The 23,363-nt window shown below is 42.9% G+C and overlaps 1 protein-coding gene across 2 annotated transcripts in view; it reads left to right on the forward strand.

Moving 5' to 3' along the window:
• The first annotated feature begins 18,100 nt into the window (after positions 1-18,100).
• The window catches only part of NUB1 (negative regulator of ubiquitin like proteins 1), a 37,994-nt gene continuing 32,731 nt past the window's right edge, over positions 18,101-23,363 (forward strand). The window contains exons 1-2 of one of the 2 annotated variants that reach the window (XM_023584009.3): positions 18,101-18,543; positions 20,977-21,091. In XM_023584009.3, the coding sequence (XP_023439777.2) occupies positions 20,978-21,091 (114 nt within the window). In that variant the 5' untranslated portion in view covers positions 18,101-18,543; position 20,977. Of the gene's footprint in view, positions 18,595-20,976; positions 21,092-23,363 lie in introns of both variants that reach the window. The other variant, XM_058298010.2, reaches the window with a different exon arrangement.

The following is a 23,363-nucleotide window of genomic DNA, read 5'->3' on the forward strand; positions in this document are numbered from 1 at the left end:
AAAGATTCAGACTGGGACATTGGATAAGGAAATATGACCCATCCATATGCTGTCTACAAGAGACACATCTTAGACCCAGAGACGCATGGAGATTGAAAGTGAATGGCTGGAAAACAATCATACAAGCTAACAATAACCAAAAAAAGGCAGGAGTAGCTATATTAATATCAGACAAAATAGACTTTAAATGTGAAACAATTGTGAGAGACAAAGAAGGATACTACATTTTAGTCAAAGGGAAAATCTGTCAAGAAGATCGAACAATCATAAATATCTATGCCCCTAACAAGGGTGCCTCTAAATACGTCAGGCAAACGCTGGAAAAACTAAGTGAAAGAATAGATACATCTACAATTATAGTGGGGGATTTTAATACACCACTATCAACTCTGGACAGAACATCTCAAAAGAGAATCACCAAAGAAACAAAACATCTGAATAGTATATTAGAGGAGCTCGATCTAATAGACATATATAGATTGCTACACCCAAACACAGCAGGATATACATTTTTCTCAAGCGCACATGGATCATTCTCCAAGATAGATCATATGCTAGGCCACAAAGAAAGGCTGAACGAATTCAGAAAGATTGAAATCATACAAAACATTATCTCTGACCACAGTGGAGTCAAGCTGGAGATTTGCAAGGGACAGAAGCCCAGATTTCACACCACGATTTGGAAATTAAACAGCACACTCTTAGAAAAACAGTGGGTCAAAGAGGAAATCTCAAAAGAAATCAATGACTATCTTGAAACAAATGATAATGATAACACAACATACCAAAATTTATGGGATGCAGCAAAAGCAGTACTGAGAGGGAAGTTTATAGCCATAAATTCATAGATCAAAAAAGAAGAAAGAGCAAAAATTGAAGAACTAACTGCACATTTGAAGGAATTAGAAAAACAACAACAAAGTAACCCAACAGGAAGAAGAAGGAAGGAAATAACAAAGATAAGAGCAGAACTAAATGAAATAGAAAATAAGAAAGCACTTGAACAGATAAACAAGACCAAGAGCTGGTTTTTTTGAGAAGATTAACAAAATTGACAAACCTTTAGCAACACTAACAAAGAAAAAAAGAGAGAAGATGCAAATACACAAAATAAGAAATGAGAAAGGCGATATCACCACTGACCCCACAGAAATAAAGACTATCATAAGAGGATATTTTGAAAAACTATATTCCAACAAAAATGACAATCTAGAGGAAATGGACAAATTCCTAGAAACACATAAGCAGCCCATATTGACAAAAGAAGAAATTGATGATCTTAACAAACCAATCACAAGCAGAGAGATAGAATCAGTTATTAAAAATCTCCCAACTAAGAAGAGCCCAGGGCCAGATGGCTTCACAGGTGAATTCTACAAAACATTCCGGAAAGAACTGACACCAATCCTGCTGAAACTATTCCAAAACAGCGAAACAGAAAGAACATTACCCAACTCCTTCTATGATGCCAACATTACCCTAGTACCAAAGCCAAACAAAGACATCACAAGAAAGGAAAATTACAGACCAATTTCTCTAATGAACCTAGATGCAAAAATACTTAACAAAATACTTGCTAATCGTATTCAACAACACATTAAACGTATTATACACCACGACCAAGTGGGATTCATCCCAGGTATGCAAGGATGGTTCAACATAAGAAAATCAATCAACGTAATACACCATATAAACAGATTGAAGGAAAAAAATCACATGATTATATCTATTGATGCAGAAAAAGCATTTGACAAAATACAGCACCCTTTCTTGATAAAAACACTCCAAAAGATTGGAATACAAGGGAATTTTTTGAACATGATAAAGAGTATATATGAAAAACCTAAAGCCAATATTGTTTACAATGGAGAAATCCTAGACTCCTTCCCTCTAAACTCAGGAACAAGACAAGGATGCCCACTGTCTCCGCTCCTATTTAACAGTGTCTTAGAAGTACTTGCTCGAGCACTGAGGCAAGAACCAGAAATAAAAGGCATTCAAATTGGAAAGGAAGAAGTCAAAATTTCATTATTTGCAGATGACATGATCCTATACATAGAAAACCCTGAGAGATCTACAACGAAGATTCTAGAACTCATAAATGAGTTTAGTAAAGTCACAGGTTATAAGATCAATGCGCAAAAATCAGTAGCATTTCTGTACACCAATAATGAGCAAGATCAGGAGGAAATCAAGAAACAAATACCATTCACAATAGTAAATAAAAAAATAAAATACTTAGGAATAAATTTAACTAAAGAGGTAAAGAACTTATACACCGAGAACTATACAAGATTGTTCAAGGAAATCAAAGAAGACCTAAATAAATGGAAGACTATTCCTTGTTCATGGATAGGAAGACTGAACATTATTAAGATGTCTATCCTACCAAAACTGATCTACACATTCAATGCAATCCCAATAAAAATCAACACAGCTTTCTTTAAGGAACTAGAAAAACTAACTATGAAATTTATTTGGAAAGGAAAGAGACCCCAAATAGCCAAAGACATACTGAAAAAGAAAAACGAAATTGGAGGAATCACACTACCTGACTTCAAAACATACTATAAAGCTACGGTGGTGAAAACAGCATGGTATTGGCATAAGGAGAGACACATAGACCAATGGAATCAAATTGAAAGCTCTGATATAGAACCTCACATATACAACCACATAATATTCGATAAAGCCACCAAACCCTCTGAACTGGGAGAGAGTGGCCTATTCAACAAATGGTGTCTGGAGAACTGGATAGCCATATGTAGAAGAATGAAAGAGGATTACCATCTCACACCTTATACAAAGATCAACTCAAGATGGATCAAAGACCTAAATATAAGAGCCAAGACCATAAAAACCTTAGAAAGCAGTGTAGGGAAACATCTACAGGACCTTGTAATAGGAAATGGATTTATGAATATCTCACCAAAAGCACGAGCAGCAAAAGAACTAATAGATAAATGGGACTTCCTCAAAATTAAAGCCTTCTGCACCTCAAAGGAGTTTGTCAAGAAAGTAAAAAGGGAGCCCACACAGTGGGAGAAAATATTTGGCAATCATATATCTGATAAGAAACTTATAACTTGCATATATAAAGAACTCCTATATCTTGAAAATAAAAAGATAAACAACCCATTTAAAAAATGGGAAAAAGACTTAAACAGACACTTCTCCGAAGAAGAAATACAAATGGCAAGAAAGCACATGAAAAAATGTTCCAAATCTCTAGCTATCAGGGAAATGCAAATCAAAACTACAATGAGATACCACCTTACACCCATAAGATTGGCAGCTATGAAAAAAACAGAATAATACAAGTGCTGGAGAGGATGTGAAGGAAGGGGAACACTCATCCACTGCTGGTGGGAATGCAGAAGGATCCAACCATTCTGGAGGACAGTATGGCGGTTTCTCAAAAAACTAGCCATAGATTTGCCATATGACCCAGCAATACCACTGCTGGGTATATGCCCAGCAGAACTGAAAACAAGGACACAAACCGATATATGTACACCAATGTTCATAGCAGCATTGTTCACTATTGCCAAAAGTTGGAATCAACCCAAATGCCCATCAACAGATGAGTGGATCAATAAAATGTGGTATATACACACAATGGAATACTACTCGGCTGTAAGAACAAACACACTACAAACACATGTGATAACATGGATGAATCTTGAGAACCTTATGTTGAGTGAAGCAACACAGACATTGAAGGACAAATACTACATGACCTCAATGATATGAAATAAACAAGCTGCCCTAGATAGCAAGAGACTGAACGATAGGCTTACAGGAAATCGGAGGGTGGAGGAAGGATATGAGCCGATGTCTGCAGGGGTGGAATTTAAGACAAGATGGTGGTAAGTATGAACACAAAGAAGAGATAAAAGGGGGGCAAGGGGGTGCCTTTGGTTGGGGCTTTGCGGGTTTGAGGGTGGCTGGGGAGGGACGGATGGGTAACGTTGCCCAAAAGTGGGGGGAGGGAGGGGTAGCATACGAACACAGGAGAGGGTCAGGTGTTGGTGGAGAGTAAAATGCAGAGAAAATCATATCAAAATATAATAAAGAGGGTTACCTGTTTAGAATGCTCGGAGGGGAGGGTCTGATGCAGGACGGGCTCCTGGGGAATGTCTAAATGCTCATTCTGCCAGAGTGGGTGACACCATGGGGTAGAAACCCAAGTAGTGAGAGTGGGGGTGGACCCACATCCTGGGGAGGACTAATGCCATCAAATAGAGGGAACTGTATCCCTCGAGAGAAAGGGTGGCTCCCAGGGCATTGGGGCAGTTGAGCAAGTTAGGCCCTGAACACTATTCCATCTATCTCTGGAAGTGGCTCCTCAGGAAACGGAGGTTGGCTGTCACTGTGGGCACCAAGGTGGAAGGGAAAATGGACGTTAAATGTGTGGAACCAAAGTAAATGGGGGGTAAGAGAGGAGTTTCTTGAGAGTACACAAGGATGGATATAAAACATGCAATATTACACCATAACATATAGGAGATGACAGACTGATAATGTAAACCATAATGTAAAACATAGGATAACTAAAAATGTAAAGAACTGTGTATCCTAAAGTATGCACCATAATGTAAGCACAGATGTCACCTTGTTAGAAAGCTAATGTCTCAGACTCTGTACATCACTTTAAGTAAATATGATATGAATAGGGCGTAAGAGTATCACTGTGGAAGGGAAAAGGTTTTCTGGTGGATGTGTGGGAGTGCTGTATATTATATATATACATTGCTGTGGTCTAGGACTCCTGTGCAGAAAAGCTGAATAATTAGGGGGGGGAAAAAAAAAAAAGAAAAAGAAAAAGATAGGATGTGGAATTTTTTCAAGTCAACATTCTTTATCTAAGCTCTTTATCTAACTTTATCCAAGTTCTTTATCTATCCTTTAAACCTATCGCTATATGCCATTCCCTAGTAAGGGACCATGACATTATATTGGGCTTCAAATTTCGGGGAGTTCTGGATCACAGAGTGTTTCAACAATGGCAATGGAGGGATACTGGTATGGGATACCAATGACAGGTGATATATGGCTGACAGGGAGCTGTACAGAACATATGTCCAGGGTGCATGGTAATGTTTGGATATACTCATAGTGGCAACAATTAAAAACCACAGCAGGGGGGGTACTGGGTTCCTGGCCAGTGGTGCTCTGTCGTGGTCCCTAGGGGAGCAGCGAAAGTCTCCCAGGTACAGTGGCGGGGACCGGGAGGGAGTGAGGGTTCAACAGTGAGCCCCTGATGCTAATGACTATGCTTGTGAGCTGATAAGCCTAAAATAAGAACAAGGCCTAGAGCAACATTGTGCCTGGGAATTTCCTCCTGTCAGCCTTCATGTTACTCAAATGTGGCCAGTCTCGAAGCCAAACTCAGCATGTAAATGCAATGCCTTCCCCCCAGTGTGGGACATGACACCCGGGGATGAGCCTCCCTGGCAACGAGGGACCACTATCAACTACCAACTGATGATGCAACTGGAAAATGACCTTATATGGAAGGTTCAATGCGGATCAGCAGAATATCCATGTCTACATAAAATACCATGACTTTAAAATGCTGTTTGACCTAAAGTAAGGGGGAAATGGAAAGGAGAAATGAGTTTATATGGCCACGAGTTTCTAAAAAAGAGTCTGGAGGCTGGCAGAAGGATTGCCCTCATGCACAACTGAGCAGAGTCAGAGAGACAGATAAAGCAGATACAACCCCCAGATATTGGTTCCTTTGAGGGCTAAAGAGACCCATGGGAGTTATGGTCATGGCCGATGGGGTTAACTACCAGGGCAGATGGCCCCTCTTTGGAAATGGTGTTTATGTGTGATGAATCTGGACTCAAATGGGATCTCCCTTCATAAGACTTTCATGCTAATGTGCTGGAGGTGCAGTTAATGTTGGGGTTTAAGATATATTTAGGGGATTTGAATCTCTGGACTGACAACGTGATAGCCAGGTCCTGAGCCTCAACAGACTCCAGCACCTACAATCTGATCTATTGGACTTACCACACTCAGCTAAGATGGAGTTGAAGAAGGACAACCACCACACCATGGAGCCTAGAGTGATTACAACTGAAAATGGGAGGATTGCATCCAGCATCCATGTGGAATCTGAGCCTCCTCTTGACATAGAGGTGCAATGGACACAACCAATCCAATGTCCACATAGAAGAGGTGGCATTGGATTGGGAAAAGTGGACATGGTGGACGATGGGTATGGGGAAAGGCAGGAAGAGATGAGAGGTGGAGGCGTCTTTGGGACATGGAGCTGCCCTGGATGGTGCTTCAGAGGTAATCACCGGACATTGTAAATCCTCACAGGGCCCACTGGATGGAATGGAGGAGAGTATGGGCCATGATGTGAACCATTGTCTATGAGGTGCAGAGGTGCCCAAAGATGTACTTACCAAATCCAATGGATGTGTCATGATGATGGGAACGAGTGTTGTTGGGGGGGGGGAGAAGGGGGGTGGGGGGGTGGGGTTGAATGGGACCTCACATATATATTTTTAATGTAATATTATTACAAAGTCAATAAAAAAAAAAAAAGAAAAAAAAGAAAAAAAAAAAAGAAAGAACCCATAGATTGTGAGAAAATATTTGGAAATCATATATCTGATATGGGACTGGTATCCAAAATACAGAAAGAACTTTTACGGTTTAACAATAAAATGACAAATAGCTCCATTTAAACATGGGCAAAGGATCTGCATAGGTATCTCCAAAGAAGATACTCAAATGGGCAAGAAGCACGTGAAAAGATGCCCAACATCATTAGTTGTTAAGTAAATGCAAATCAAAAACACAATTAAATACTACTTTATACCCACTGTGATGGCTATATACATAAAAAAAGACATAAGTGTTGCTAAGGATGTGGAGATACTGAAACCTTCACACGTTGCTGGTGATAACATAATACAATGCAGCTGCTTTGGAAATTTGGCAGTTCTCCAAAATGTTAAACATAGAATTACCATATGACTCAGCAACTCCACTCCTAGGAATATACCCAAAAGAAATGAAAACGTACATCCACAAAAATACATGAATGTTAATAGCAGAATTATTTAAATAGCCAAAATATGGAAACAACACAAATGTCCACCAATTGATGAATGGATAAACAAAATGTGGTAGACCCATGCAATGGAATATTACAACATATATGAGCCTCAAAAACATTATACTAAATGAAAGAAGCTAGACACAAAAGACCACATATTGTATGATTCCATTTATATGATATGCCCAGAATAGGCAACTCCATAGAGACAAAGTAGATTTGTGGTTGTCCGGGGCTGAGGTGATTGAGGAACTATGGGGAGTGATTGTTAATGGTACAGGATTTCTTTTTGGGATGATGACAATGTTCTAAAATGGATTGTGGTGGTGGGTGCACAATTCTGTGAATAGACTAAAACACATTGAACTGTACAATTTAAATTGGTGAATCGAACGGTATGGGAATTATATCTGAATAGAGCTGTTTAAAGTGAAAATGCATATCAATCTGAACTATAAAGAAAAGAACATAAATCATATTTTAAGATCGATCTATTGGAAGTGGACTTGGCCCAGTGGTTAGGGCATCCGTCTACCACATGGGAGGTCTGCGGTTCAAACCACAGGCCTCCTTGACCCTGTGTGGAGCTAGCCCACGTGCAGTGCTGATGCACGCAAGGAGTTCCCTGCCACCCAGGGGTGTCCCCGTGTAGGGGAACCCCACGTGCAAGGAGTGCACCCCATAAGGAGAGCTACCCAGTGTGAAAGAAAGTGCAACCTGTCCAGGAATGGCGCCACACACACGGAGTGCTGACACAACAAGATGACGCAACAAAAAGAAACACAGATTCCCGTGCCGCTGACAACAGAAACAGACAAAGAAGAACACGCAGCAAATAGACGCACAGAACAGACAACTGGGGTGGGGGAAGGGGAGAGAAATAAATAAATAAATAAATCTTTTTTAAAAAAAGATTGATCTATTGACAAATGTAGACTTTGTGGTATGTTCAGGAAAAAGATCAAGTTTTACTGCACTCAGTCACAAAGAAGCAAATGGCTTTTACCCTTGGTATTTTAAAAAAATAGTATTTTGAGTTTCTGCTTTCTTGGGATAACTGTTTTTGTCCAATGAATAAGGCCTGTCTGGAGTGTTACTTGATAATGAATGCTGTACCAGCTTTTGCTGCAGAGCAAACTACCCCAAAACCTAGCAGTTGAAAATAACACCATTTTTATTAAGCTCATGATTCATACATGAAGGGTGGGTCTTCTTGTCTGGGTTGACTCAGGAGTTCTCTAGGGGGTTTTCCCATGTGTCTGTGGCCACCTGGCTCTAGGACGGCTTCACTCCCATGTCTGGCAATTGGTAGGCTGATAGCCAGAGGTTCCTCAGTTCTCCTCCACACGCCCTTCCATACTCTAGCAGACTAGCTCAGGCCTATTCACATGGTGGTTTCCAGCAAGACAGAGCAAGCCCCAAGGCCCAAGCACTTCTCAAGCCTCTGCTTCCATCATATTTGCTAATGCCCCACAGGTCAAAGCAAATCACAAGGTCAAACTAGATTCAAGAGGTGACCTCTTGATGACATCTTCTAGTCATGCACACATCTTTAACACTGCCAAATTTCTGGTTAACGAGTAATAGTTTGTCCTCCTACTGAGTTTGGAACCCATTTTGAAAATAGTTTGGGGTCTGCTTGAAGGATCATCTTGAGTTATTCCCTCTGTAAATCCTTCCCCTATCCAGTACATAAGGCCTGGCAATTTTCAAAGAAATGAAATATGTTACATTTAATAACCCATACTACACTGAACTTATTAACACATCACTCAGAAAGCAGAAGGCAGTTCAGTTTTCTCCAGGCCTCAGGCTCACTGTTGCCAGTACTTGTTACACTGCCCTGAACTAATAATCCTCTTCATCGTCTGTGTGCAATCAGTCCTCAAGTCCTACTAGTTTCCCACTGCAGAGTTCACTCTGTTTCATACTCTCCCTCCCTTTTTTCCCTCTCCATCTCCAGTAAGATACATGTCATCATTTCATGTCTGGATCATCTCAGTAACATCTTTACTGTACTCCCTGCATCCAGTTTCTCCTTCCTCCACTCAATTCTGCATCTCATCATTAGACTGATCTTCCTAGAATTGGTCCTCACTAACCGAACAATCAATATAATATTTAGGATCCTACTGTTGAGAAATAAAAAGTATAACCTTGCAGAAAAAATATCTAACAAATCATTCTGGCCTCCACTTCTGTAAATCAGCCCATGAGAACATGGCTTTGCAGGAGAATATCAAAAGAACAACTCCTGCCCCCCGCTTCTGTAATCTCACAAACTACTCTGGCTTCCCACTTCTGTAAAATAGCCTATGACCTTGCACCTGCATGTTGCTTCTGTAATCCCACTTGCAAAATTTTGCCTAGCAATGCATTAGCCAATAAACAGAAGTCATGCTGATTCCACATAAATTGTATGAAAACTGAAAAGCGGGGTTCAGAATTTGGAGATGGACTCTCCTCTGGGCCTGCACATAATAAATCTGTCCCTCCGCCTCTCTGAGTGCTGTTTTGGGTTTTTCTGCTGCTCAGAACTCCTGGCTTTGCTGCAACATTTGGTTCCCTGACCAGGAAACCCAACCGAGCAGGCCCTTTGAGCCTACAGTTTGGGATTTGTGGGCGCAGTTGGTGGAGATCTCCACACATGAATGAATGAGGCGGCACCACCTGCCCCTTGACGGGGCTTCCTTTGGGGAAGGGATCCCTGTGGGCTGCGTCCTCTGACCTGGTCTGACTCAGGGGATAGGTGGATTGAACAACATCAGAAGACACCGCAAAGGCAAGGCCCCAGGGTTCTGAGTCCCAGTCAGGGCCGTCTATGGATGGAAGGGGAGACTGATCACCTCCCAAAATCTCAAGATTCAAGATTCCAGGATAAGGTAGTCCCTTGGATGGAACTCTGTGACCTCTGAGTGATTGAATGAATGAATGAATGCCTCTGCTGATCCCGTTTGTGCCTCCACAACCTGCACTACGGAGTCTAAGTGGGCCCCAATCTGCCCTCTGCAGCTATGGTATATGGCATAACAGCTAATCCAGACTCTACACAGACACTTTAGCTAAAACGAGCCTAAATTCTTGTGAAAGATGCGGACAGGTGGGCATCTGAGTGGCCTCGTGGAAGGCTTCCCTCCTTTGTTTGTCCTCGACACCGGTTCAGGGATGGGATCATCATAATCCAAACTCACAGTCTTAAATGGTATGTTAAAAATTTCAAAAAAGATTTCTCTTGGGATTATGGTGTCCGTAAATCCCCCAGAACTCTCCAGACTCTGTGTGAATTGGAGTTGCCTAACTTTGGTGTTAAGTGGCCCTCAGAGGGAAGCCTAGAGGTGGCCAAGATTTGTACAGTTTGGCAGGCAGTCAGCAGAACCCCCAGACACCCTGATCAGTGTCCCTACATCAATTCCTGGTTAGAAATTGCCCAAACTCTACCCCCTTAGGTTCAATTCAGTGTTGGAAGGAAGGATCAGAATAGGGTCCTAGTAACTCAAATGGCCAGACCTCAAAAACCTATTATTTTACGAAAATAAAAAAGTGGGAAGAAACCCACTACCCCCATGGTATGTTCCAGCCATTCCAGGACATCTCCCTGCCCTGGAACCTCCACAAGCAGATCTCCCAGAAACTCCTCCACCTTCAGTCTCCCCGGGCCCATCAGCAACCCCCCTGAGGGGGTTCCTGAAACCCTTTTGGCAAAAAAAACCCACAAAAACTCCAGTTAGCACAACTTGCACTTCAGATGCCGCTCTGTGAAACACAGGGTCCAGCCCAGATCAGTGTAGGCAGAACAGCCAAACTGGGGAGGCCAATTCTATTTTATCAGCCTTTCACAACTATAAATCTCTTAAACTGAAGGAACCACACCCTTTCATATTTAAAAAAGCCTCAGGCTCTAATTGACCTCATGGAGTCTATTTTCCAAACCCACTGTCCCACTTGGAATAATTGCCACCAACTCTTCCTAACCCTGTTCAATACAGAAGAGAAATTTCGAGCCTCACAGAAGCCAGAAAGTGATTGCGAAAACAGGCCCCCACATGTGTCTTGGAGCCAGAAAAATGGGCCCGAGAAGTGGCACCAGAAGCTCAACTGGCCTGGAACTTTAACAAAGATCAGGGACAGGCTGCCCTTCAGTGGTTTCGAAAAACCCTCCTCAGAGGGCTACAGGAAGGAGTGAGGTGGCCCACAAACATGTCCATAACAGCCTCCATCACTCAAAATCCTGAAAAAACCTCCGGGAATTTTTTATGAGCGACTCTGCAAATCCTTCAAGATTTACACCCCTTCAACCCAGAAGCCCCAGAAAGCCAGAGAATGGTCAACACAGCTTTCATTGCCCAGGCGGCACTGGACATCCAACAAAAACTTCAGAAGCTAAACAGGTTCACAGAGATAAACATCTCCCAGCTCCTCAAAGTCACAAACAAAGTATTCATCAATTGGGACAAACCTGCTGAGAGGGAAGCAAAAAAAGCCAATGAAACAGCAGTTCTCCCCGTTAGCAGTAGCCTAAAATAATCCAGACCCAGCCAATCAAGAAAGGTCATCCCAAAAAAGGGGGAATACTTCTCCCTAAAACACTCTGCTGCTGCCAGTACTGCCTGGGGTCACCTGGTTTATGTGTCTGAATTTTAAAAACTTTTTTTTCCTGCTTGCAGGTAGCTCCCCAGAGCCAGTCTCTATTTGCTTTTGAATGGGAGAATCCTGGGACTCAACAAAAGACTAAATTAACTTGGACTCGACTCTCACAGGGCTTCAAAAACTCCCCATCCTTTCTGGAGATACCCTGGTGGTGGATCTGGCTTCCTACCCATGAAAAACTTAAATTGTACTCTCCTTCGATATGCAGATAACCTCTTGCTGACTAGCAAAACAAAAGAAGTGTATGCCAGTTGCCCCGACCTCCAGGACAGGCCATTTCCTTGCCCAGATCAAACTCTATTCATAGACGGCAGCAGTTTTATCAGAGATGGAAAAAAGCTTGCTGGGTACACAGTCACCGCAGCTAAATAAGTAGTGGAAGTAGCTCCCCTACCTAAAGGGTGGTCTGCACAGCAAGCAAAACTCTGGGCGCTAATTCAGGCCCTATAACTGGCCACTGGGCAAATGGTAAACATTTACACTGATTCTAAGTATGCATTTGCTACTGTACATATCCATAGGGCAATTTATAAGGAGAGGGGACTCCTAACTGCAGTAGAAAAGGAAATCAAAAATTAAGAAGAAATCCTTCAACTACTGGAAGCAGTCTGAAAGCCAAGCTGGGCCACCATCATCCACTGTCAAGGACATCAGAAGGGAATGCATGCAGTTACTAAAGGAAGTACACTAGCCAATGAAGTGGCTCGACAGGCAGCCAAGAAAGCCCTCAAACTGCAAGCCCCATTGCTGGTACTTCACCAGTCCCTTTTAGGGCAACACACTGAAAAGCTAAACTATATCCGCAAAGAACAGGAGTGGGCTAAGAGAGAAAGAGGGCACCAGACCCCAGAGGGAAACTGGCTACTCCTGGATGGTCAAGTCTTCCTCCCAAAGGGGGCCGCCTACACGCTTGTTCAACAATACCACCAGCACACCCTCCTGGAAAAGACTGTTTTAAAAGCCCTGCTTAGGAAATATTACACCTGGCCTAGATGGCTTCGTTCTGCACCACCATTAGCAGCCGATGCCAAACCTGTGCTAAAAACAACCCCTCCCAAGGTCCCCAGGCCCTGGCCAGCATCCAACACACAAAAACTACTCCTTTGGTCCATGGTTCAAACCCTGGGCCTCCTTGACCAGTGTGGAGCTGGTCTATGCACAGTGCTGATGCACTCAAGGAGTGCCCTGCCACGCAGGGGTGGGGTGGGAAGGGGAGAGGAATAAATAAAGAAATCTTAAAAAAAAACAAAAAAAAAACTACTCCTTTGGAAAGCTTAACAATGGACTTTACAAAAATAAAACCAAGTCAAGAGTATAAGTACTTACTAGTAATAATGTACACCTTCCATGGCTGGGTTGAAGCCTTTCCCACCCATACTAAAAAGCAAAAAAAGTAACTAAAACTCTGCTCCAAAAAATAAATTCCCAGCATGGGATACCGTTATCCATAGGCAGTGACTATGGCCCAGCTTTCATGGCAGCCATCATCCAAGAGCTAGCAAAATGTTAGGAATTAAGTGAAAGCTCTGGGAAAGTAAAATGCATAAATCAAACCCTCAAAACCACCCTAGCCAAGTTCTATAAAAAAAATAACAACTAGCCTCCCATAAGTAAATCTGTTCCCATTAGCTCTCCTTAAAGTCAGACACCCCCGGACTCTCAGGCTATTCACCTTTTGAAATTCTGTTTAAACAACCACCCCAATTATTCAAACCTTTAAGAGAAATCTCAGGCTCCTAGGAAAAACTGGCCAGGAGTCTACCCTCTAGCAGTTAAAAAAAACCCTAGCCCAAATACACAAAACTGTCCTGTCTCGGGATCCCATCCCTTTAGGCCACCCAGTACACCCACACTTGCCCGGAGACATAGTTTCGATAAAAGACTAAAAGAAGGAGCCCTTCCAGCCCACCTGGACGGGCCCACCTACTGTTATCCTTGTAATCCCCACTGCTCTCAAAGTTTCAGGTATTGCCCCTTGGATTAATCATATTAGAGTTAAAAGGGCACACTCCAACAAAAAGCAAAACAACTGGACGAATCACCTTGTACCTGACTGTCCCTTAAAAATCCAAATTGCGCAGAGCCACCGAGAATTGTCATCACCTGACTAGATGGACTCCTGTTCCCTATAGTTCCTGCTCCTCTTCAAACTGCTCAGATTACTGTTTGGGACTGAACTAACAACTACAGCTCCCAGAGACTGGAATGTAATTTAAAAATTACTAATCTTAATAACGTATACTTGTGTTTTGTAAAATATTTTACTACCTTGTTTTTCCACTTAGCTCGAGCACCACCCTATAAAAATTATAAGGGTGTTAAGGGGAGAATTGTTGAGAAATAAAAAGCATGACCTTGCAGAAAAAATATCTAACGAGCCACTCCCACCCCTGCTTCTGTAAATCAACCTGTGAGAATATGGCTTTGCAGGAGAATATCAAATGAACAACTCCTGCCCCCGCTTCTGTAATCTAACAAACCACTCTGGCCTCCTGCGTCTGTAAAACAGCCTGTGACCTTGCACCTGCATTCTGCTTCTGTAACCCTACTTCCAAAATTTTGCCTAGTGCGTTAGCCAATAAATAGAAGTCATGCTGATTCCACATAAAATCCTATATAAACCTATGAAAACTGAAAAACAGGGCTCAGAATTTGGAGATTGATGCTCCTCTGGGCTCCCGCATAATAAATCTCTTCCTCTGCCTCTCCAAGTCCTGTTTTGGGATTTTCTCTCACTCAGAACTCCTGGCTTTGCTGCAACACTACAATGGTACTCTCACACTCACAAAAGGAGTCGTTACTAGGAAAAGTGAAGCTAGCCTCTTTTTTGGGGGGGAGGAGGGTAGAAAGTGGATAATAACAATAGCAACAATAGGCAGCAATCACTGGTTGCTTTACATATATTATTTCATGGAATCCCCACCACAACCAAAGATAGTGCTATTATTACCCCATTTTACAGGTGGGGAAACTGAGACAGGAAGAAAGATAAGTAACTTGCTGGGGATCACCTTTAGACACTCCCTGTGTTGCCGAAATGCTCTGTGTTTCTAGGTTCTTGGCTACATCACATAAAGGAATTTAAGGACAGGCCATTGGGTAGGCAAGCAAGTAAAGGGTTTATTAAAGAAACAAGAAAAGATCTAGTACACACCCAAGCATGGGTTCAGGTATGCTCCAGGCAAGAGACTCACAAGATGGGACCCCTTGGTAGGCCTTTTTTTTTTTTTTTCAAAGATTTATTTATTTATTTCCCCCTGCCCCGGTTGTCTGTTCTCTGTGTCTATTTGCTGTGTCTTCTTTGTCCGCTTCTGTTGTTGTCAGCGGCATGGGAATCTGTGTTTCTTTTTGTTGCGTCATCTTGTGTTAGTTCTCCGTGTGTGTGGTGCCATTCTTGGGCAGGCTGCACTTTCTTTTGCGCTGGGCAGCTCTCCTTGCGGGATGCACTCCTTGCGCATGGGCTCCCCTACATGGGGACACCCCTGCGTAGCACGTCACTCCATGTGCCCATCAGTACTGCACGTGGGTCAGCTCCACATGGGTCAAGGAGGCCTGGGGTTTGAACCGTGGACCTCCCATGTGGTAGACGGACACCCTAACCACTGGGCCAAGTCCGCCGCCCTGGTAGGTCTTTTTAAGGCCTTTCCTCATACCCCTTCCCCATATTAAAGAGGGATCTCAACTATTTGCTGTCCTGATTGGCTGCCTTTCTATCTCACCTGCTTTCAGGAAACCAATAGGGAGGCCTTCTGTTTGGAGTTATCCAGGGCTTCTTTTGAGCCCAGGTGTTTCAAATGGGACCTTATAACCAAGGTCTTGGCTGGCTTTTCAGCTGTAAGGGTTACAGCTTTGTTTTCAAGCAGCTGTGGAAGTCCCTCAGGGGGTTTCTGGGGGGGGGGGGGCTGGGTGGAGTGTCTCATGGTCATGTTCTTTGCTGGGTCTCGGCTGTGATGGTTATGGCTTTGCTCTGACCAGTGGCCTTCCCTGTTTCCTATACTAACCTGCCTCACCTGGATTCACACTTTCGCGCCACACCTGACAATGATTTGGAGCAGGTTGAAGGATGGTGACAAATACAATAAAAAATAGCTCCTGGGGGAAGTACTTGTGGCTCAACTGATAGAGCATGTACCTACCACAGGGAGGGTTCAGGGTTCGATAGCTAGGGCCTCCTTACCCATATGGTGAACTGGTCCATGTGCAGTGCTGCTGCAAGCAAGGAGTACCCTGCCATGCAAGGTGCAGGGGTGTCTCCCTCATATGGATTCTCCATGCACAAGGAGTGTACCCAGCAAGGAGAGCTGCCCTGCATGAAAAAAGCATAGCCTGCCCAGGAGGCTGTGATACAGGAAGATGACAGTTTTCCGGTGCTGCATGACAAGAAAGCAAGTGGACACAGAAGAACACAGTGAATTGATATAGAGAGAAGATAGTGGTGTGTGTGTGTGTGGGGGAGGGGATAAAAAAATAGCTCCTGCATTTTCTCAGAACCAACACAAAAGTTAAATTCTTAAAATGAGCACAGAATTAAATGATAAACATCCTCTTCAGAAAGACCCTACTGAAGCCAGATTTTGTCTAGGTTCTCGAGTAAACGGTAAGAAATGAATTTCAAGAGTAAGCCATGTTGAGTAGGCCAGTAATTTATTGAGGTAGGGAGGGGAGAGAAATGGGAGAAAATAACAGATCACGGGTCCCAGGTAGAGAAGAAGGGGCTGAAGAGTGATAAAGTGGACCAATTTACAGATTACAATTCCCCATTATAGATTATAAATGCCCAGGCTTCACTTGCATATTGATCTGCAGGGGCCAAGAAGGCCAGAATAGGGGTCAAAAGTCAAGAGAGAACAAAAGGCTTTTAGGCTTGCTTTTTAAACTATTAATTATTCCACCCCTTTGCTAATGGCATGGGAAGAGTTCCAGTTGTTTGCTGTTTTGATTGATTACCCCACCCATCAATTCCCCCTGGGAGGGCCCAATGATAAGGTCCCTGGAGAATATCCAGGGCTTCTCCTGGCTTCCAGAGGAAATCTCGTTCTGAGTGGAGAATCTTGTGAGGGTCTTCCAGCAGCCATCTTGGTGTTGATGTTCACGTGGACTTTTTGCCAGGTCCCCTATCTGTCTATTGATTCCCTGTTTTACTGGGCTGCTTCACTACAAAGATATTGGACCCCAAAATGCCAGTTAAGGCTGTAGTGAAACATATCTGGCCCAATTAAAAATAAAGCCCTTCTTATACTTGACCTACCCTATGAGACTAATAGGTTCCTGCTCTGATCAGCAGAACCTAGCCAATTTCCTTCTGTTTATAAAACTGCCTGCTAACTTCCCAGCCTTCATGCTACTTTTACTTTTGTATGTGATTGGGTTCCCTGTTTTACCAATTCTTGTATACAGAATAAAATGCTGTAAATGGTAACTGGACTCTGACTTGTCTTTTGACAATGGGTTTTGGAATTTAGAAAGGATGGGGCAAACAGCCTCATGGGACTCTTTCTGGGGTCCAAAATACACTCTTATCTTCTACAACTCCCCCTTACCCCCCAAAAAAACTCCTAACCATATTCCAAAGCTCTGCTCAGAACATGTGCCCAACTATCTGGGCTCTTCTTTCATTCTCATATCAGTTCACAAGTTGCCCTTTTTGTGTGTGTATAAGTGTCTTATTTTTTCACCTAGACATAAGGCATGGACCATGGCTTAGGTTTATTTGTATTTACCACAGCGTTGAGCAGACTGCTTTGGAAGTAGGCTTGTTGGTTGATAATAGTGATGGACATGAGTAGTCCACCCAGCATTGGGGGCCAGAAGCACAGGATATGAGGGTGGGAAGTTCTGGTGAAGCAATTAAACTTCACGGTGAGGGGAGGCTCAGGGTGGGATTATCCAGCTTGTGATGAGAACCAGGTGGCCCTGGGGGGTTGGGTTGGGTGCAGAGGTGGGATATCCCATTTGGTACCCTCTAGACCAGGGGTTCTTAACCCTTTTTGTTCCATGGACCCCTTCTCAGAATGTAGCAGCAGGTAGATTTACAACACTCAACATTGGCATATCTTTAAATTAAATTTTAGGATCATTCAAAATTACATTTTACAACTTTCCCATAATTTCAATACCTGATAACCTAACACGGTTCAGTATCTTTTCAAATGATCATTTTCAGTAAACATTTAGAAATTCGAGTTTTCCCACGTTGTCATAAAACCATCTCCTCCATCCTTACCAAGCTTTTTGTAGGGAGTTATCCACTGCACTCAGAACACACTACAGCAAAATAACAGTCACAGTAAGTCCACACTACACTGTGTATTACTTAACAAATCTATCACACCCGCAGCAACACGCACGCCCAAGAATTTTTTTTGAATTTTCAATTCAAGCTCACAGACTCCCTGAAATCTTCCCATGGACCCCTTCCGTGGACCACCCACTTAAGATCCTCTGCTCTAGACCAAGGGGCGGGGTGGGAGACCCCACCTGGTAGAAAGGGGTCAGACCCTCACTCCGGTGGATACAGGTCTTCCCGCAAAATACTCGGTTCTCTTTCAAGCCTTTGAGAAGCAAAGCCAGACTCGTCCTAGATCCGCCTGGGGCTGGAGCGCCGCCCCTGCCCGCCGCACGCCGCCTCGCGGAGGTCGGGTCCCTCGCCCCGCCCCTCCCCGCCTCCCGGCCGCCCCACCCCGCTCCTTCCCGGTGGCGCGAGGGCTGCGTGGCGGCGGAGGCGGGGGCCGGTTTCACCCGGAATGAAAACAAACGGCGGCCGCCGGCGCATCCGGGCATTCGGCAGGTCGCGGCGAGGCGCGGCGGTGGCGCAGGTGAGGCGGCGGCGGCGGCGGCGGCGGCCCGGCTCTCGCCTTCGGCTCTAGGTGGGTCCCCGGCGGCGACTTCCCAACGCCCGCCGCACCCCGGCGCGGCTCAGTCGCGACTCGGACGCCGGTCCCCGCCCGGGTCGTGCTCGGCCGGGGGCTGTGGCGGGTGAGCGGCCGCTGCGCGGAGGCCCGCCGGGACCGCTGGCTGTCGGGCGCGCTTTGGTTCGCTTAAGTTGCCTTGGCTGGGCGATGGGGAGGTATTTTTTAAAAAGGATTTAGAGTGTTATTTTGGGGGAAACACAAATAAATAAATAAATTTAAACTTTATCTAATTAGACCTAAAGCTTGAATAAAAGCACTGTTGTCTCACATAGCCATTTGGGGTTTATTTGCAATCAAAGCCAGTTTTTTTTTTTCTTTGCTTTTTGGTGAGTAAATACGGTTGATTCTCTCGAAACTTGACCATCTGATTCTGTATTTCTCACTTCTGACCCTTATTTTTTAATACAAGAATCTTATTTCTCTTGCTAAGAGAAAACGAGTTTTGGATATGGTAGAAAAGCTTTGGGCGAAGGTAGTGTCGTCGGTCAATTTTCTTACAAAAGTGAAAGTGAAACTTTGCAAGGCGTGGTTTCTGACATTTTGCTTTCAAATTTGGAGCAGTAATATTTTTTGGTTTTATTTGGTTGTATTGGATGGCAGGCACGAAACTAGCTTTCTCAGTGACCTAGTTAAAATCGAAAACTGATCTATTGAACTTGTATCCTTTTCAGTTTACTAAAAATATGTATCATAACTTTATTCTCTATCTCTGAAGTTCTGTGTTCCAAGGCAGTGGTATAACTGAAAAGAGAAATGAAATCTTATGTTGTTGATTTGCTGCACGATGTGTTGAACACGGAGTAGGTTTAGAAACGCCTTTGTCAGGAGGTGGGGTGGGGGCGGTTCTCTGAGGCCTGTGCCTTCAGCCGTTCAAATAGCTTGGCTCCCGTAGCCCGTGACATTATTCCCCTCGGTTGGTTGCTATAACATTTTGTTCAGAATTTCTGAAGATTTAGGAGTAAGGAGCATAACTGTGTAGTGGCGGTGCAGGTTATTTGTGTAAAGGTAATGCTCACAATTACTAATTTACTTTCTAGTGGGAGAAGCAGTTTGCTAGTGCTTGAAAATCTTAAGATTTTTTCCTGGGCGGTGCCGGGATGTAGGCAACTCTCGAGCCTTGACTCTGTTTGTTCCTCCTCCCTTTTCTTCCCCTGTTCGATTAGCCTGTATCTTGCCCCCAAACTAACATAAATAGGTTTGACTTTTCTTTTAAAAGTATTTGTTTATTGAATACACTTTAAGTTACCTGGATTTAAAGGTCAGGTGAATTGTGTTTTGGATGGTAGTTTGTGTGGAATAGTGGCCTTCAATAGAAAACAAGAAGTTACTTATCTAGGTTATACTACATATATATTTTTTGCTCTCTAGATCTTGCCTCCATCATCATCTGGGAGCTGATAACTTTTTACTTTTCATACTGTTTGTCTGATTTTGGCAGGCCTTAAAACACTGCACTACACTTGTCCACTGTTTAACTTCTCCCCAATCTCTCCTCCCCAACCCTGAATTGCTCTATTAGTAGGTTGGTGCTGTGAGTATATAGCTCCATTGCTGGCATGGGGTTCTTTGGGAAAAAGTATTACGTACAGATAACAGAAAAGCAGTAAGGGATTGCATTACAAAATGTAGTCTAATGTTGAAGGCAGAAATTCCAGCCTAATTTTTGTGACCGTGACTGAGTCATTTTGCACACTAGGGACCTTGATTTCCCCACCTGTAAAATGGTGCTCCATTAGTATTAGAATTGAATATAGTATTAATATTTGTAGCTATACTGTTATGCTATTATCACAAAATACATGAAAAGCTTTTTGAGTATTGTAAAACTTTAACTTCTCTAAATTCAGGTACAGACAATATGTATTACTGATAGTTTACAGTTCTAATGGGCTTTTCTTTATATTTATCTACCAGGGTGGTTGGTCTTTTTTGTTTTAATTAAATTAGCCAAAATATAAAATAATTTACAAGTTCTATGTTGATTTACTTAGAAAAGCCACTTCTCAAGTTATTGCATAACAAAATATTTAGAACTTAAGTTTGAGGTATTTTTCTACTTTAGGGATTCATCTTTCAGTAGTTCATCTTTTTTCTTAAGGAATAATAGGTTAGGAAATAGAAAAATATAAAACTTGCTACATACTATGGTTTTGGATTATATACATATAATTTTTAAAAAAGAGAAGTCCAGAGCTAATTTAAAACCTTAGTAATTTAGAGTAAACATGAGGGAATGGAAAGGAGCTTACTTTACAGAATACCTCAGCATATTAGGTAAGTTATAAAACACTGTACAGTATGTTATGGGGTTTTATTTTTAATTGTTTTACTCTCCAGGATGGCGCAAAAGAAATACCTTCAAGCGAAATTGACCCAGTTTTTAAGGGAAGACAGAATTCAGCTTTGGAAACCTCCATATACAGATGAAAATAAAGAAGGTTTGGCATTGAAGGTATTTTTCTTTTAAGACAAATAGTTAACAGTGTTTTAAATCTTTCTTGTAAATAAAATGCTGAAATCACCAGAAATTGGCAGGCACAACCGAGTAAACTTTTGGCATAACCAAAAGCATCAGTGGTAAGCATGTGCCCACTTTTTGCTAGGAGTTGACAACCTTATTTTTACTTAATAAAATTTTATTCATATAAAAATGTTACTTTCTCAAACATAAACTATTTTTAGTACCTTCACAGAATTAGATACAATTATTAGTCTGGGAACTAATTTTGACTTGATGACTCTGCAGTACTTTTGTAACACAAGTTATTGTTTTATGTTCTTAGGGTGACAGGGTTTTGGTTGTTTCTCATTCCTTCTTGCTTATCATGGTCTGCTATAAAACAATCCCTCCCCTTCCCCAGTTTCTTACTCTATCACTATTGGTGTTCATTTTTCTAAAATACCTTCTTTTTTTAAGATTTATTTATTTATTTCTCCTTCCCCGCCCTATTGTTGTACGTGGGCTGTCTGCTCTCCGTCTGTTCTCTGTTCATTGTGCTCTCATCCTTTTTTTTCCTCCCCCTCCCCCCACCTGCTGTTTTTGCTGTCTGTGTCCATTTGCTCTATGATTTTCTGTATCTATTTCGTTTTTTGTTTTTTTTTTTTGTCTTCTCGTTTTTTCTCTAGAATTCACTGGGATTTGATCCTGGGGGACCTCTTGATGTGGAGAGAGGTTCTTTGTTACTTGTCCCACCTTGGTTCCTGGTTTCTGTTGCGCCTTGCCTTAACTCTCCCCTTCATCTCTCTTTTTGTTGTATCATCATCCTGCTGCATGACTCACTTGCGCAGGCACTGGCTTGCTGCACCGCCAGGCTTTTTTTTTTTAGCCTCAGGGATCAAACCCAGGTCCTACCATATGGTAGGTGGAAGTCCAGTCACTTGAGCCACATCTGCCTCCCTCATCTTTTTTTTTTTTTTTTTTTTTAAAGATTTATTTATTTAATTTCCCCCCCTCCCCTGGTTGTCTGTTCTTGGTGTCTATTTGCTGTGTCTTGTTTCTTTGTCCGCTTCTGTTGTCGTCAGTGGCACGGGAAGTGTGGGCGGTGCCATTCCTGGGCAGGCTGCTCTTTCTTTTCACGCTGGGCGGCTCTCCTCACGGGCGCATTCCTTGCGCGTGGGGCTCCCCCACGTGGGGGACGCCCTTGCGTGGCACAGCACTCCTTGCGCACATCAGCACTGCGCATGGCCAGCTCCACACGGGTCAAGGAGGCCCAGGGTTTGAACCGCGGACCTCCCATATGGTAGACGGATGCCCTAACCACTGGGCCAAAGTCCGTTTCCCTCCCTCATCTTTTTTAGGAGGCACCAGGAACTGAACCCAGGTCCTCCCATGTGGGAGGGAGATGCCCAATGGCTTGAGCCACCTCTGCTCCCGCTTTTTGTGTCTCTTCGTTGTGTCACCTCACTGTGCCAGCTCATTGCGTCAGCTCACTGTCTTGCTTGTCTTCTTTAGGAGACACCGGGAACCAAATCTGGGACCTCCTATGTGGTAGGCAGGCACCCAACTGCTTGTGCCACATGTACTTCCCTAAAATATGTATTTTTAATAGTTTATGCTTCAATTTTTTTATGGCATCCTCAGAAATGAAATTTCTAGAAACTGAAGTTACCTGCTCTTCTAAGTTGAAAAACAATCTTTTTCTTTAAATAGAAATCTATTAAATTGGAAAATCCTATCATGATTTCTCAATTTTCTTCAGTTTGAGTATCCTAAATATGATATAACATTTATAGGGAATGAAAGATTATATATCATGAGGGTTTCAAATTGTTCTTTGTTGTGACATGGTGATATACTTGAGAAGTGACTGAAACTATCAGGATATTAAGGGTTTTCCTGTCTCTTGTCTCCTGCCTCTGACAGATCTCACTTTTATTTTTTGTAGCCCACCTGTTTTAGTTTGCTAGGCTGCTGAAAGCAGGTATCATGAAATGGTTGGCTTTTAACAATAGGAATTTTTTACAGTTTGGGGTGCTGAGAATGTCCAAATCAAGGCAATATCAAGGTGATGCTTTCTTGTTGCTAGCCATCATTGACTTCTCTGCCACGTAGCTAGGCACTTGGCAGCATCTGCTGGTCTCTCACTTCTCTTATGAGTCTATTGCTTCTGTGGCTTTCTCACTCTCTATTCATTGTTTATAAAGGTCTCCAGTAAAACCCATACTGAATGAAGTGGATCATACCTTAACTGAAGTAGCCTGGTAGAAAGGTCCTTCTTACAATG

Source organism: Dasypus novemcinctus, chromosome 5 (assembly GCF_030445035.2).
Source record: "Dasypus novemcinctus isolate mDasNov1 chromosome 5, mDasNov1.1.hap2, whole genome shotgun sequence".
Lineage (NCBI taxonomy): Eukaryota > Metazoa > Chordata > Mammalia > Cingulata > Dasypodidae > Dasypus > Dasypus novemcinctus.